Below are 14,245 nucleotides of genomic sequence, written 5' to 3' on the forward strand. Positions count from 1 at the left end.
CCTGAGGGGCTCAGCATTCCCCCATGCCTCTCCCCAAGGCCACACAGAGAAGATCTACTCTCTGCGCTTCCACCCCCTGGCTGCCGATGTGCTGGCCTCTTCTTCCTATGACCTCACCATTCGGATCTGGGACCTTCAGGCGGGAGCCGAGCGGCTGAAGCTACAGGGCCACCAGGACCAGGTAGGACGTGTGTGGGCAGGGACCCAGCCACATGTGCAGAGCTGCCTCTCACATCTGTTTGCACCTGCCTCCAGATCTTTAGCCTGGCTTGGAGTCCTGATGGACGACATCTGGCCACTGTCTGCAAGGACGGGTACTTGCGGGTCTATGAGCCCCGGGGTGGCCCTGAGCCCCTGCAGGTGAGCAGGGTACACTGGGGGCAGCCTCCAGACCTGCCCAAGGGATGGCTGTTGGGCTTCACATGCTGTATCCCAACAGGAAGGCCCAGGGCCCGAGGGAGCCCGTGGAGCCCGCGTGGTCTGGGTGTGTGACGGCCACTGTCTGCTGGTGTCTGGTTTTGACAGGTAAGGACTCGGGGACCACCATCCCCAGCTAATTGTGTCCTCCTTCCCCAGACGCCCATACGTGTATTAGGCATCAAAAACTGTACCTGCTATTCACTGATTGGATGGGTGGAAAGATAGCTGGATGTATCGGTGGGTTGGTGGGTAGATTGGTGGATGCATGGGAAAGAGGGAGGTGGAGAGGAAGAATGAGTCAACTGGGAACCCAGAAGGTAAGAACCCCGTGCTGCTGCCTGGAGCCCATGCCTGGTGGGGACCAGGTAAAGAGCATGAAGAAACCAAGCCTACTAGAGAGGTCCAAGGGATGGGTATTTGGCACTTAGGAGGAGGGACCAGCGAGAGCCTCCTAAGGGAGATGTCATCTGAACTGAGCCACAAAAGAGCTAGTACCCAGAAACCCAGGGGAGAGGGCTTTCAAGTCTGGATGGAAAAGCCAGGAAGCTGACCAGTCAGGCCGGAGCAGAGGATGAGAAGCTGAGTGTGGGGAGATAAGTCCAGACTACAGGTCTTAATGGCCAGGAAACAGTGCAGTGTTAGGACTGTGCCGAGAAGGGTCAGGGACAACAGTGAGTAGCGGTCAGGGATGAGGCTGTGGCATGACTCTAGGCCAGTAGTTCTGGGAACTGGATCAGGAAAGAGAATGGACAGAGCCCCTTCAGGCTCCGAAGCCCTCTGGGTCCCCAGCCTGACCAGGGTGCTTGCCAGAGTCCTTGCCCTGATCCAGGCCTCTGCAGCTCTAAGAGCCTGCTTCTGTTCCCCGGATCTCCCTTGCAGCCGAAGTGAGCGCCAGCTGCTTCTGTACCCCACTGAGGCCCTGGCCGGTGGCCCTTTGGCGGTCCTGGGGTTGGACGTGGCTCCCTCTACTCTGCTTCCTAGCTATGACCCAGATACCAGCCTGGTGCTACTCACTGGCAAGGTGGGCTGGGGTATGCAGGTGGGGGTGGTGGGCAGGTGAGCGGTGGGGAGGAAGGCAGCTTAACCTGGCCGCCTCCCTCTCACCACCCCGCGACCTAGGGAGACACCCGCGTGTTCCTGTATGAGCTGCTCCCAGAGGCTCCTTTCTTCCTGGAGTGCAATAGCTTCACCTCGCCGGACCCCCACAAGGTGAGGGGCGCTCCCTAGTCCTCCTTTCTTTGGAGGATACAGGGCTCCCTCGCCCTCTCCTGGCCAGATTGGGAAGTGCAGGGGCCTGTGAGGTCAGCAGGTCACTGGGCCAGGGCGGGCTGGCGGCTCTCTGGAGCTGGCTGTTAAACTCTACCGCTATTAAAAATTAATCCATAAAATCTTAAGTTATATGAACCTACAAATAAATTACATTAAAAACCAGGGCAGTAAACATCATTTCTTACTCATTTTAGCTGATCTTACAGCTGATTTTGTGCTGCCGGGCTTACTTAGTACATCTGTGGGAGCTGTCAGTGGAGATACTCTCCAGGGCTACCACACGGGTACCCCCAGCTCTGCACTGAACACGTTCTGTTGGTAGTGTGAAGTCGCCATCAGGGCTACCCATCGGGGCGTCTTTCCTCCAGAGAGCTCGCAGTTGAGCGCCGCCAGCACGCCGCGGTTCAGGGACAGGCTGTGGTGCTGGCGCTCCGGGAGGGCCCCGGTGGCAGCTCAGACTCCCCTGTTCTCCCAGGGCTTCATCCTCCTGCCCAAGACGGAGTGTGATGTGCGGGAAGTAGAGTTTGCCCGATGCCTGCGGCTTCGCCAGACCTCCCTGGAGCCTGTCGCCTTCCGGCTACCCCGAGTCAGGGTACGGTTGGGGGCCTGGTACCCAACACCTAGTCCCCCTTCCCAACTTCCGTCAGGAGCTTTGGAGCCTGACTGGCCCTGTCACCAAACAATCCCATTTCACTGCTCTTTGGGGCACTTGTACTGCTTACTCTGCTGAGATTCTGAAACTGGCAGAAAGCCCAGCCCAGGGTCCTGGGTCTTACCTTACTGCCTTCCCAAGGGATGTTCGTGTGCCCTGGGCATCTGGTTAGTGCTTCCGGGTAGCTCCTTCCTCCTTCCCTACAGAAAGAGTTCTTCCAGGATGATGTCTTCCCAGACACAGCCGTGAGCTGGGAGCCGGTGCTCAGTGCCAGCGCCTGGCTGGCCGGTGCCAATGGGCAGCTCCGGCTTCTCAGCCTGCAGCCACCTGGCATGACCCCAGGTAGGATGAGGAGGATGAGGGGGGTGGTGAGTGGGAAGCAGGGGAGTGGGTAGGGATGGGAGAAAGGGGCAAATGGCCAAGTCCAAGGTCCCCCTGTCCCTGATGGGACACAGGAACCCCTGGCATTCCCAAGGATGGGGTGCTTGCATTTCCAGGCTCAGACTCTGAGCCCTTTGAGGACAGAGCACAGGGTCTGTGTTTCCACCACATTTACAACCCTGACAGAAACAAACGCACGTGCACACAGGCACACACGCACACTGCCGGGTGCCCCTAATGGGCCTTGTGAACAGAGGGTGGAGTAGCTGATGTTGCCCCCTCTGGCGTCTCCTCCCCAAGATTCAAGGGCTGGGCAAAGAGTCCTCACCAGGGGGATTCTCAGATGTCCGATGCCTGTCCCTCCCCCACCCCAGTGAGCCAGGCCCCCCGTGAAGCCCCTGCCCGACGTGTCCCACCCTCAGCACTCTACCTGGAAGAGAAGTCGGACCAGCAAAAGAAGGAAGAGGTAGGCAGAGGACACAGTTGGCCAGTGTGGCACGCACAGGGTCCTGGCTACACCTGGTGACTGGCTTCCCATTCTCTAGTCCAGCCCAAGCTGGGGCAGGAGCTGGTGTCATCCCTCGCTCAGTTGGGCAGCTTGATGGGGAGACCTTCCAGAGCCCTGTAACTGACCCATGGGGCAGGGGACTCAGGAAGCCAGGGAAGGGCAGAAAGAGGTCCCTATCCAGCCTGGCCCAACCCAAACAGAGCCAAGACTTTGAGACCCAAGTGCGTTTGGGACCCTGGCGCACATTTGAGCGTCTGAGGCAGTGTGCGGAGATAGCTGCCCCGGGACTCCAGTGCTGTGTGTCCATCTGCCTCTGGCCCCCTGATCCCTGATGAGGTTTCTTTTTCTGTGAAAACATCCACTTTGTCAGATGTAATGGCTCTGATGAAAATGGCTCTTTTCACAATCTTGAGGGGTTCAAAGTGTGAGGTCCTGTGTTCTGGGCTTGGAAGTCCTGTCCTGTTGCCTTCCCAACTCTTCTCCTGTCCGGTCTAGCTGCTGAATGCCATGGTGGCCAAGCTAGGGAACCGGGAGGATCCACTCCCCCAGGACTCCTTTGAAGGTGTGGACGAGGACGAGTGGGTGAGTAGAGAAGAGGACCTTGGCATCGCCTCCCTCCCTCCGTCACCTTGCAGCCGACGCCCCCCACCCTTCCCCAGACCTCTCACCCCCCACCCCCTTGGTTTATCTCCCCAGGACTAGCCTGCCCACCACTACCTCTAGCCTCACCGGCCGCTGCCACCTCCTAGAACTACCTGGCGTGGTGCCCTCTGCACACCTCACATCTCACCCTCCAGCTGGGAGAGGCCTCTTGGCTCTGGCACACTTTATCCCAAAGCCCTGGCTTCCTTTGAGCCTTGGGGACTTCTCTGGCCTCTGGGCCCCACTGTAGCTCCCGTGGATTGTCTGCACCTCTGCTTTCTGTGGGACTGGCTGTTTTTCCTCAGCTGCCTGCTAGCATGGGGAGCCAGGGGTGTGGGCGTGGGGTGGGGGGGGAGTGGGGGTCAGTAGCACGCCCCTGGGCTGGTCCCAGCCTGGGCTGGCTTCGCCCAGCACCTTCAGTTGTTACACACTGTCCTCTCTCGCCTGCTGCCCCACTTCTTGTCAGGAGTCTTGGGGGCTGGCCCCCTGCCAGGCCATTTGGAGCAGCACCAGTCTCAGGGGACAGCGACCAGTTGCCCTCCTCCTCAGGTGTGAAACCAGGAGAAAGGGGCATTACAGAGCTGAGGGCCCAATTCAGGGGGCTGTGAACCCCTCAGGGACTGGCCTGAGTATACCCTGGATGTTTTCAGCAATTAAACTTTTTGAAGCTGGCGACCTCTTGAGCTGCTGTGGTCTTTTGGCTGATGAAGGGAAAGGGAACAGAAGGATGGGTGAGGGAATTTGGCTCTGGGTCCCCGCTTGTCCCAGGCTTCACTTTGCTCCTGAGCTCTTTTCTGCTGCTACGAGTTAGTTCATTCATCCAGCACATAGGCAGTGCTGTGGATGGTAGACGCCGTAATGAACGAGAGAGACCAGGCCTCTCGAGGTACTTGTTCCACTTGTGCTGGGAAGCCAGACTGTGTGCAAGTAAGCAGACCATGAAGAAAGCCATAAAGAAGACAAAACAGAGCCACCTGGCCGGTTCAGTTGGTAGAGCATGCAACTCTTGATCTCAGGGTAGTGATATAAACATGCCCCATGTTGGGCATAGAGATTACTTAATTAAGAAAAAAAAAGCGGGGGACAAATGTGGAAAGGGAGCAGCCAAGATGTAGGGAGAGCAGGGTATTCAGAGTCTGAGGGGCAACCTTTAAGCTGAGAGCTGAGGCCTGAAGGCCACAGAGCCACAAGAGCATTTCAGACAAAAGAAAGGGTGGTCACCGCACTGAGGGAAGAAAGAATTTGGAGATTAGGAGGAAAGGGCAGTGGTCCAACACATTGTCCAAGGCAGCCTCACTTAACCTTCATTAGGGTTAGGTGTTGAGTACCTTCCCTTTGCCAGCCACCTATCTAGGAGTGGAGAAAAGAGAAAAGTCCTCTCCACGAGGAATCTACATTCTACTGGGAAGGAACAGGTTATGAACAGTGAACATAAAATAAATGAATTATGATAATATGGAAGAAGGTGATAAGAAAGAAGTTTTGGGGGAAAAAATAGAGGGGACTGAGAGCCAGACACAAAAAGTCACATACAGTATGATTCCGCTTCCATGAGCTGTTCAGAACAGACCAGTAGAGGAGCACCTGGGTGGCTCAGTCAGGTAAGCATCTGCCTTCCACTCAGGTCATGATCCTGGGGTTGGGGTGGAGTCCTGCATCAGGCTCCCTGCCCAGCAGGGAGCCCGCTTCCCCTTCTCCCTCTGCCATTCCCCCTCACACCCCCTTATGATCTCTGGCTCTCTGTCAAGTGAAATCTTTAAAAAAAAAAAAAAAAAGGTAACAAATCCAAAGGACAGGACAAAGCTTAGCGGTCACCTGGAGCTGGGGGAGGCAAGGGCGGGCAGTTTTTGTGGGGGAGAGTTTAATGAAGATGTTCTGGTGTTCTAGCGGCAACTCTGAGTACACTAAGAAGAATTGTGCGCTCTAAAATAGTGAACTTTATCTCAAAGCAGTTACTAAAACACAATGCGGGGCGAGTTGCAGCGTTGGTGGGGGACGGGGTGGGCCTCATTGAGGAGGTGACATTTGAGCAAGAACTTGAGGAGAGAGATGTCCTTTCCAGACAGAAGGAACCTAGAAGGAAAAACGTTTTGAAGTTTTCTGTTTTCTTATATATTTGTGAGACTTCCGCACCCTACTTATGTTCGTGGGGTGTTTTATGTTTATTGCATATCCTTTAGGACGAAACATTTTGCCAAAACAAGGGAAGAAATTGCCCCGCATTTGACAGATGTGTTCATTCTGTCGCATCTAGCGCGGCCGGATAAACAGGAGGGCGACCCTGGGTCCTGGGACCGCCTATCGCCCGCCCCCGGTTGTCTTCTGAGCCGAGGCCGACTCCGCCTCGGACTCCGCCCACTGGTTATATCCAACACGCGCCCCGCCCCCGGGGCGGAACAGTGCGCATGCCTATTACGGCGTCACGCATGCGCTCTCTCCCGTGACCTCTGACCCGCCGGCCGCCCTTGAGTTGGAACCGTGGGGCTAGGGAGCCGGAGCCCGCGACTCCGAGGCGGAGCGGCCACCATGGTGAGCCTTGGTTAGGGCCCTGCTGGGCGGGAAGGGAGGCCGTTTCGGGGCTGGGGCCAGGGCGGCGAACTCTGGCCGGGCTGCGGGCGGGGCGCGCCGCCTACGTGCCCGGGGGGAATTGGGTCCGGGGGCGTCGCACCGGGAGGACTGCGGCGGGCTCTGGCGGCCCCGGGGCCACAGAAGGCAGGGCGGGCCTGGCCGGCCTGAAAATGCCCAGCGGAGGCGGTCGCCATGTGCGCACAGCCCCCGCGCGGGGACCTGGCCCGGGAGTCCCTGCGCAGGCTCGCAGCCAGTTGGTGGTATCGCCCTGTAGTACTGTCCCTGTTTGATAGCTGACGAAACGGGCTCCGAGACTTTGCCAAGGAAGTAGCACACCCGGGGCTTCACCAGGCCCCGCGACACCGAAAGCTGAGCGTTTCTGCGGTACCATTGGCACCCGGAGCCGGTCCAGAGAGCTGGGCCGGACTGGCTGCGACAGGTCACCTGGGGACCCTTTAAAAATGCAGTGTCCTTAGTTCTGTCCACGGAGGTTCTAGAAGTCCCCCCGGTTAATTGAAGCAGTCGGTTTGGGGAGCCACTTCTTAACCAGTAGTAAGGATACCCTAAGGGCTTGCAGGTGCCAGGCCCTGAGCTGAGGCCTCATGTGGGTTCTCTCATTAATGCTTATGAAATTCGTATGGTCCTTGTCCCCTTTTCTCTGAGGAGGACCCTGAATGCCAGGGAGTTTGATTCCTCCAGGGTCATTTCATCCAGCGGTGTCAGAGATGAGTGTTGACCTGGTCACTGCCGTGTTTTTGACGACCTACAATGAAGCCTCCAACCGGGTCCCTGTCATGCATTCCTGCGTGTCACTCTGAGCCACCCTTCAGAGCCAGATAAAATGTTGCTCTTGAGGAGTTTGTATCCCTAAAGGAGGAATTGGGCAAGTCTGTAAAATATGACAGCTTGGTAATAGAATAAGATCGTGTTCTGAGACGGTTTCACTGGGGTGGGGAGCGGTACCATCTTGAAGGATGTTGGGTTTTGACAGTATGAGAGTAGTAGGGAGGGCATTTAAGGTTCATGGGTATGATGTCGGGGGTGGGGTGACAAAAATGTACTGGAACTAGTGATACTCTACTTTTTAGTGTATTTACAGAGTTTGTGAAGACACTAACATCGCTGAGTATTTGAGAAGAGTGACTTGTGTGTGAATTGGGAGACATCGGGGTAAAAGTAGTAAGAGTCGACTTAAACGTAGATGGTATGGCTGCAGGGCAGAGAGAGGTGAGGGGAGAGAAAACCAGAGAAGTTATTTGGAGTTAGAGCTGAGAATGCCCGCCTAAGAAGTGGACTGAGTTTGTAGGCAGTGGCTGTGGAGAGTTGTGTGACAGAAGCCCTCCAGCAGAGGGAGCGGTAGGAACGGGAATTTGGAAACCCTGTCTGGGGGCATAGAGTTTTTGCCAACGGTGAGCTGGTTGTCATATTCATAGAAATGCCAGTCAGGCTGCCATGCCAGCCATAGGTGGGGGCCCCAGGCATACCATGGTCCTGACTGTTCTCCTGCCTTGTTGTGATGCCAGAGGCTGTTTGCGGGGGCTCTGGGTGAACAAAGCCCCCCTCCTACCTCAGTGCATCCTTGAGAAGGAGGTTAGGTTCGGTGGCAGTCTCTGCCCACTGGCCCAAGAGCCTGGAACTGGGCTTTTTTTTTTTTTTTTTTTAAAGATTTTATTTATTTATTTAATAGAGATCACAAGTAGGCAGAGAGGCAGGCAGAGAAAGTGAAAGGGAAGCAGGCTCCCTGCTGAGCAGAGAGCCCGATGCGGGACTCAATCCCAGGACCCTGAGATCATGACCTGAGCCGAAGGCAGTGGCTTAACCCACTGAGCCACCCAGGTGCCCCCTGGAACTGGGCTTTGAAGGGAACATTGCACATGGGTCTTTCTGAAAGCCAGGTTCCTTTCTTGATGCACTTAACATGAGATAAGCCACATTCCCAAAAGTCCCCCGGTGCTTGGCTGTGCCCTTCTGCTCTTGTCCTGAGTTGGATGCCATGTCAGCTGGTTGTTCTTGTCCAGGGTCTTCAGGCCGAAGTGTCAGTCAGTGGACTATGGGATGTTTTGGGACTTTCTGGGAGAGGCCTCAGCTAGTGGCAGTCTTCCTCACTCCTTGTCACTAGCAGAACTCTGAGCGTGGCTGATCCATAGCTGGCGCTGGGTACTGAATGAGCGGATGATCCCTAGACCAGCAGGGTCTCGTCCAGAAGCGAAGGTTAAGGTTGGGCTGCTTTGAACCTGCCACTGACTGCCTGGTTGGTTTTACGTGGATTGCCTCCTGAGGACCTTGCAGCCCTCCTGTGAGGAAGGTATTATTTTCCCCAATTTGCAGATGAGAAAACTGAGGTTCCGAGTGGTTGAGTAATTTGCCCAGGGCCACACAGCTAACTAGAAAACAAGCCAGGAGTCTAGGTTATATCTCCAAAGCAGCCTTCTCCCTCCTCTTCTACACTGCTTCTCACTGCCCTTGGCACTTAGCCTGGTTTTTTGCAGCCTTCTCCCCTGAGGAATCAGCAGATATGTCAAATGAGTTGCCTCGTTGGGAAAAGCTGTTACTCCATAGTGTCTGAGCTTTGTTAAGGTTTGTGAAACGAAGAAGTGTAGTAGATGAAAAGCAACGTTTACTGAGCACCTATTATATCACCAGGTTCTGTGCCAGACACTTTACAAGCATTATCTAATCGAATCCCTGACAGCCCTGTTGTTGGGCACATTTCACAGGGGAGGAAATAGGCTGAGGGAACCTGAGAGTTTGTGTCGGGCACACAGGTGATCCCAGAGATCGCCTATATGACCACACACCATACTTCCTCCCCTGGAGAGGCCTCAGCGGGCCAGCCAGGCAGCCTGCTTAGCCAGCTGGGATGGCCTCTGAAACCGCAGGCCCCCCGAGCCACTGTGCAGCCGTGGCGCTCCAGCAGTGGGAGTGACCCGGCTGTAGTGGTCTGAAGTCTGCAGTTGTGGCTGAGGAGCTGCCCCTCTACCTTCTCAGTAGTACCTTCTCAACGTTCATTACTGAGCAGCAGCCACTCCTCCGGGCAGAGAAGTCAGTGGGCAGTACTAGCCAGAGCTGTGGGGCTGACGTTGGGCGTGGGGCAGCAGATGAATGCATGGTCTGAGGCCTGAAGGGTGTGCAGGCCGAGGGAACCCTCTGAAGTCACCTACGGGCCTGTCACCCTCTCCATGCCCCAGACAGGACCAGCAGTCCCTCCAGGAACCTCCTCTCCCACTCGGGAGGGGCTTTGGGCTTGGAGGGAGAGGTTAGGCAACTTCCCAACCAGCAGTGTGCCCCGTGTTTGTCTTGCCACCCACAGCACAGCTGGCTGCGGCCCTACCCCCTCCCTTTGATCACTAAAGAGTCCTCACTGAGCTTTGCTTTCTAGTGTGAAATACAGGACTTAGGAAATTTCTACTTAGTTGTGAAATCCAAACCCACTTCCATTTATTAATTACTGCTAACGTCCCAGAACCAACATCCCACTCCGCCCATAAGGGCAGGTTCATTGGAAGCCAAACCAGGCCAGTTTGGGAGTCTGGATTCCACTGGAATCTGACAAGCCCCTCTTTGGCTGGGTTCTTGGTCCTGGTCAGGTTGCTCACTTGCCCTCCCTGTAGGATCCTGTGTGGGGTGGGCAGCCTGGAGATGCCACGGCAAACAGCGCCAGTTTGGGGATTCCTACCCACCTTCCCCTTGAGGACTAGCCATGTCCTCAGGCTGATCATTAAACCTCTCTGTGCCTGGTGTCTTGAATTTTGGGATTGAATAGCACAGTAAGTAGAATACGGTGACTGGCACCCAGGCTCGGTTGATACCTGTTGAGTGACAACCTGTGATGACAGACGAGTGCAAAGAAGAGAAAGGGAAACCACGGGAGGATGCCCGTGAGCAGTGTCGACCCGCAGTGAGTGCTCTCTGGGTCCTCCGCACACCCTGCTTTGTGCCATCGCACACACAAGGCACAGGGCCATTGCCACATGTGCTGTTTGTGTGTAATCTCTGTTCTCAGTCGGTCTGTACAGTTTCCTATCTCAGCCACCTTTTTACCCTTAACCTCTAACGACCTTACACGTCCCCTGTGCTCTAGGTTGCTCCCAGGACAACCTTTACACTTTCTCCTGTTGGGCTCGCCCTGGTCCCACTGCCGAGAAAGCCCCGATACTCCCTTCATGATTCCATCTGCCCTCAAAATCCAGCCCAGGAGAAATATCTTTTCTCTGAGTTTCCATCTCATCTTGAGGCTTTCTTCCATTGCCTTTCTGTCCTCCTGGGCATGGTTCATGAGACTCTTCTGTACTGGGTTAGAAAACTGTGCTGCGCCAATGTAGACGCTTCCCCATTGGGCGGGTCAGTGTGCAGGAGCTCTGAGGGCACAGCTGGCTTCCGTGGATCCTTGTAGGCCGGGTGCTGAGCAGAGCTTATGGGACTCTGCACGGGCTTGAACCAGTGGAGGAGCTGGTGGCCAGTCCTGTTCTCCCTCAGCAGCTGGCCCTCCATATCTTTGTCTAAGTAGCAGCCCCCCGCCACCGTGGGCTTTTTGCTGCTTGAAGGTGGAGAGTCTTGTTCACTTTTGTTGTGTTAATTGGAAGGGTGGTCACTAATCTTGGGAACTGAGGTGGCTCCTGGCTCCCTGAGTTTGCCGGCTGGTTGAACAGAGGTGGGAGCTGCCAGTCTCAGGAGCTCAGAAGGGACATGCAGGGCGAGTTAATGGTCTGGGCGCAGCCTCTGGGCCCTGCAGCCCCATCACCTCAGCTCCTCCCCTCCTGGGTGAAGGCCGTTGGCAGGGGGTGGGGGTGGGGGGGTCCTCTCTGTCCCTGGGGACTCCCTTGGGTTCACCCCCAGCCGTCTGTCCGGTGAGCACCTGAACCACCCAGAGCAGAGGCTCTTTTTCAGGGTATTTGGAACAAGTCACCTGTGGCTGCTGCTCTGTGCTTCATCACCTCCGAGACCTTGTCACTCGGCCGCTTTTTCCAGAGTCCCATCTCTAGAATGCAGCCTGCTAACCAGGTACCTGCTTTGTCCACAGGCCAAGTACCTGGCCCAGATCATTGTGATGGGGGCGCAGGTGGTGGGCAGGGCCTTCGCAAGAGCGCTGCGGCAGGAGTTTGCAGGTAAGGCTCTGGGGGTGCTGGCAGCTCCTGCCCAGGTCACATTTTCCCATCTGTGGCCGCTCACTACGGTCCCACAGTGAATGCAGAGACCCTCAGCAGCCTGGGGCATTTCCTGGGGGTGGGGGACATCATTGGATTTTGGGACATTCTCATGAAAGGGAAACTTGGGGGGCGGCTGGGTTGCTCAGTGGGTTAAAGCCTCTGCCTGCCTCTCTGCCTACTTGTGATCTCCATCTGTCAAATAAATAAAAATAAATAAAATCTTTAAAAAAAAAAAAAGAAAGAAAGAAAGAAAGGGAAACTTGGTTGACATGAACATGGAGGCAGGAGGTGGCAAGCTGGCTCACCTGGCCACCTGTTTTTGTAAACAGTTTTACTGGAACACAGCCCTACCCTCTGGTTGCTTATAAGGCAAAGTCACATAATTGCAACACAGACTCTAATTGCTCTGCAAAGCCTAAAATGTTTATTCTTTGACCCTTTAAGAGAAAGTTTGGTGGCTCCTGATTCTAGGGTCACTGAAATGGAAAAGGTCACCTGAGCCACTTGCTTTGCCGTCTATGAAACTGGTGGGTGGCCAGGTCTCACCTGAGCTGTTATTACCTCTTCCTCCCTACAGCTTCGTCCTGCTTCCCATTGTAGCCTAAAGCTCCCCAACTTGCTGTCACTTGGGATGAGGGGTTAGGGGAGAGGAGTGGGACAGGGCCATCTCATGGTCTTGGTTGGCACCAAGTACCAGGGTTGGGGACCAGAACCTGCCCCTGTCCTCCAGTGGGCTCAGACTTCACTTCATAGACTCCCCACCCAACCCTCCCAAAAAATCCACTCCTGGAGAGGGGATGCACCCCGTTCCTGCGCATGTCTTCTCCCATGCCAACTGGCATGCTGCACTGCCTACGTGGAAGGCCCAAGGGATCCTTTGGGCCCCTGAGGGCTGAGCACTCACCAGTGTGTCCACATAGCCAGCCGGGCGGCAGCTGATGCACGAGGACGTGCTGGACACCAGTCTGCAGCTGCCTCTAACCTGTCCGGCCTCAGCCTCCAGGAGGCCCAGCAGATTCTCAATGTCTCCAAGCTGAGCCCTGAGGAGATCCAGAAGGTGAGACTACGAGGCTGGCTCGGAGGTGGGTCTTGCCTGGGCAGACCAGAATGGCGGCCTGAGGGGTCGGGCCACCAGGATCAGGAGGAGTGAAGGTGGCCCGGCGGAAAGAGGCGGGTGTGGAGGCTGTGGCTGCAGCCAGCTTGGACTCCCAAGTTGTGGGAGCTGCTTGTCACTCCATTTTTACGCCCGAAGCAGGCAGTGGCACAGAACTCCTTCCCCCCGTGGGCACTTGTCCACTTCTCTGTCCCCTAGCAGTGACAGTGGCTTTAGGGTTACATGGGGGGACACGTGGGGCGTCGGGGTTGAACCCTCTGGCTTTCCTTCTTTGTCATTTCCTAGCTTCCCCTGCCTCTGTAACCCAGAGACCGCACACCCTCTCACCGTCTCCCCTCCTCTGCAGAACTACGAACACCTATTCAAGGTGAACGATAAGTCCGTGGGTGGCTCCTTCTACCTGCAGTCCAAGGTGAGTGCTCTTCGATGCTGGGAGGAGGGCACGCAAGGGGGCCTCTTCTCACTGGGGCCCCTCATTTCTAGGAAGTTCAGAACTTGGCAGGCAGGAAGTTGTGTCCTTCCTTGGTGCCCCAGCCTCAGGGAATACCCCCTAAATTGCCATTCCCTCCAGCTACCTCAGCTCCATGGGGCCTAGCCGCTTGGGCTGAATTGCCTGGGCCCTGTGTCACCTGGACAGTGGCCCTCCCAGCAGCCATGGCTTTGAGGGAACAGGACCACTAGCTGATAGCAGGGTGTGCCTGGGCCCTGTCCCCCCTGGGAGTGCTGGGCACTGATAAAGGAAGCACTTGTGTTTCCCAAGCTGTTAGCTTAGACATGCCCGCTGCTGTGCAGGGCCTGGGAAGGGCAGAGGCCCATCCCACTTACTGTCCTGCCTGGTTCTGATTCCCTCCCCAGGTGGTCCGAGCCTGGGAGCGCCTGCAGGAGGAGCTCAGGATCCAGGCCCAGGAGAACAGAGAGAAGGAACAGATGCCCAAAACGTGACCGCTCAGCTCGCCCCACTGCACCCTGCCCACCTCCTTTAATTTATAGTTTGGTAATAAATGTCCTTTCTGCATTTCTCAGTGCACACATCCAGATTCCAGCCAGTCCTGCCCTCCCGGTGCCAGGCCCCTCCTGCAGCATCAGTGTCCTTAGGTCTCCCTCACCCTTCCCACGAGGTACAGAGCCCTGCACCCCCGGCTCTGCCACAGGCCGCCTCTTCCTGAGCAGGGTTTCCCGCTAGCATCTCTGGAATCTGGGTGGAATGTTCCAGTGCCGCCAGGAAAGAGAAGCCTTCACCAGACTCCCATTGGACAAAGGCCAGGGAGTTGTGTCTCCCCCAGAACAAAGGCTTCGCCCACCAAAGTCACAGCAGGTAGTGGCAGGGTAAGGACCTGAACCCATGATACTTATCCAGAATCCTCTCTCTGCAGCCTCAGGACTTGCCCTTCCCAGCTCCCAACAGCAGACCTGGCAGTAGTGGCAGCCGCAGGGTTGGAAGGAAACCCTGGAATGGGATCTTTGGGTGCTGCCTGCTGGGGGTGGGTGACCCAGGCCAGGCATAAGACGGTTGGTCAGAGTTCTCAAGCAGGGAGGCTCCACTC

The 14,245-nt window shown here is 56.1% G+C and overlaps 1 protein-coding gene across 3 annotated transcripts in view; it reads left to right on the forward strand.

Moving 5' to 3' along the window:
- LOC116581472 (mitochondrial import inner membrane translocase subunit TIM16) overlaps positions 1 to 13,716 on the forward strand; it is a 65,232-nt gene extending 51,516 nt beyond the window's left edge. Inside the window, exons 19-31 of one of the 3 annotated variants that reach the window (XM_032328649.1) lie at positions 39 to 181; positions 256 to 360; positions 440 to 525; positions 1,300 to 1,441; positions 1,540 to 1,629; positions 2,165 to 2,281; positions 2,548 to 2,683; positions 3,097 to 3,188; positions 3,726 to 3,812; positions 11,461 to 11,545; positions 12,508 to 12,644; positions 13,048 to 13,113; positions 13,557 to 13,716. In XM_032328649.1, coding sequence (XP_032184540.1) covers positions 39 to 181; positions 256 to 360; positions 440 to 525; positions 1,300 to 1,441; positions 1,540 to 1,629; positions 2,165 to 2,281; positions 2,548 to 2,683; positions 3,097 to 3,188; positions 3,726 to 3,812; positions 11,461 to 11,545; positions 12,508 to 12,644; positions 13,048 to 13,113; positions 13,557 to 13,643 — 1,373 coding nt within the window. In that variant the 3' untranslated portion in view covers positions 13,644 to 13,716. Of the gene's footprint in view, positions 1 to 38; positions 182 to 255; positions 361 to 439; positions 526 to 1,299; positions 1,442 to 1,539; positions 1,630 to 2,164; positions 2,282 to 2,547; positions 2,684 to 3,096; positions 3,189 to 3,725; positions 3,813 to 3,926; positions 4,548 to 6,286; positions 6,402 to 11,460; positions 11,546 to 12,507; positions 12,645 to 13,047; positions 13,114 to 13,556 lie in introns of those variants that run through there. The other 2 variants (XM_032328647.1, XM_032328648.1) reach the window with 2 other exon arrangements.
- Positions 13,717 to 14,245: the final 529 nt, after the last annotated feature.

Source organism: Mustela erminea, chromosome 20, assembly GCF_009829155.1.
Source record: "Mustela erminea isolate mMusErm1 chromosome 20, mMusErm1.Pri, whole genome shotgun sequence".
NCBI classification, from domain to species: domain Eukaryota; kingdom Metazoa; phylum Chordata; class Mammalia; order Carnivora; family Mustelidae; genus Mustela; species Mustela erminea.